This window comes from Trichinella spiralis (assembly GCF_000181795.1).
Source record: "Trichinella spiralis strain ISS 195 chromosome Unknown Scfld6582, whole genome shotgun sequence".
NCBI classification, from domain to species: Eukaryota; Metazoa; Nematoda; class Enoplea; order Trichinellida; family Trichinellidae; genus Trichinella; species Trichinella spiralis.
In genome coordinates, this window is record NW_003533521.1 from 3,213 (window position 1) to 4,571 (window position 1,359).

The 1,359-nt window shown below is 35.4% G+C and overlaps 1 protein-coding gene across 1 annotated transcript; it reads left to right on the top strand.

Moving 5' to 3' along the window:
- Positions 1–212: 212 nt before the first annotated feature.
- Positions 213–404, top strand: Tsp_12733 (hypothetical protein; the record flags this gene model as incomplete). Its single annotated transcript, XM_003366093.1, has 1 exon — positions 213–404. A coding segment is annotated over one exon (192 nt), but the record flags the coding sequence as incomplete, so codon positions are not given.
- Positions 405–1,359: the final 955 nt, after the last annotated feature.

A 1,359-nucleotide genomic window follows, 5' to 3' on the forward strand; every position in this document is an offset into this window, starting at 1 on the left:
ATTTAGTTCCCCGTTCTGATATTACTGTTACTACAGTACCATTCAATTGATTGCTATCAATGAATTTGGCGTTAATTGAATAGGTTTCTAACCACGCCTCTTATGATGTTCTTCCACCAACAGTTTTTTTTTTTTAAGATGTATCAGGGTGGCACCAGCCTGCGAATGTTAACACCTGAGCTACTATTTGTTTATATTTGCTGCTTTATCAGCTCACCATTGATAATAACATCAGGAAATTAGAGCAAACGGATCGTTTATTTGATATGCAATATTGGTTGTACGCCAATTATCCTTTCTTCATGCGGAACATTGTACACATGTGGACAGACAGAAGTGAATTGTACACAGTTGGCGCACCAATGCTGTGGATTTCCAAGGATGTCATTTCGACTGCCTTGTGAAATGAAGAAGCTTTAACAGTTTTTCTGTTTGGTGCAAGCATAGCGTCCTTTCCGTTGGCATCTTCAAAGAAATTTACATTTTTCTACCCGACTGCATAAGTACTATTCAAAACGATGTCAACTAAACAGTTGTTTCTCTCATCAAATAAATTACTTGGTTACTTACAATTTCAAATGTTATGTGCATATGGTGCGTTTCCGTTTGTAGGAAATTGTTCACGTTTGTCGTAACGGATCAGTGGATTAAGGCGATTTTAGTTTAAACGGAAAACAGACAATTGACAAATTATCCGCAGCTGCAGTTGTCAGCTAAAAGCAGATGTGGCAACTAATAAATGCTAGCATCGAAATACTTTTCTAATTTTAGCGTGCGTGACCGTTCTATTCCAATCATTCTGCTTGAAATCGAATTTTTTTTTCATCTTTACTAAGTTTTTTGACCAGCGTTTTTTCCGTTCTATTCTTGGCTTTATTTAAATATATAAATAAAAATGTGCAATTTTATTTATAAATAAAGAAACATTTGTTTATCTAGTTTTACGAATTGTGCAAAACTTTTTCTCAATTTCCAAAGTAAACGGACACTAGGTTGACGGAACACTGCAGTTGCAATATTTGTATTTCAATGATAAGGAAATGTGGAACATTTAGATTAAAAATCAGCGCTTATAAATTTGCTGATCTATTGTATTTTAAAATTATTTTTCTTAACAATAGAAAGCCAACAAAAGTTGGTTTACTGTTGAAGTTTCCTCCATAAAGTTGTGCCCCAATACTCACCGCATGTGTTCTCCCAAAATATGGTCATTCCTAATTATCCTCGTTGATAGCCTTCAAGCATAAATTATCTGTCGCTCTGGCTTTCATTCTCATTATTCTGCATGCTCAATAATTGAGCACTAGCTGGGGTTCACTGCCTGACAAAAACGGTGACATACTTTGAGACAGCGTTGCA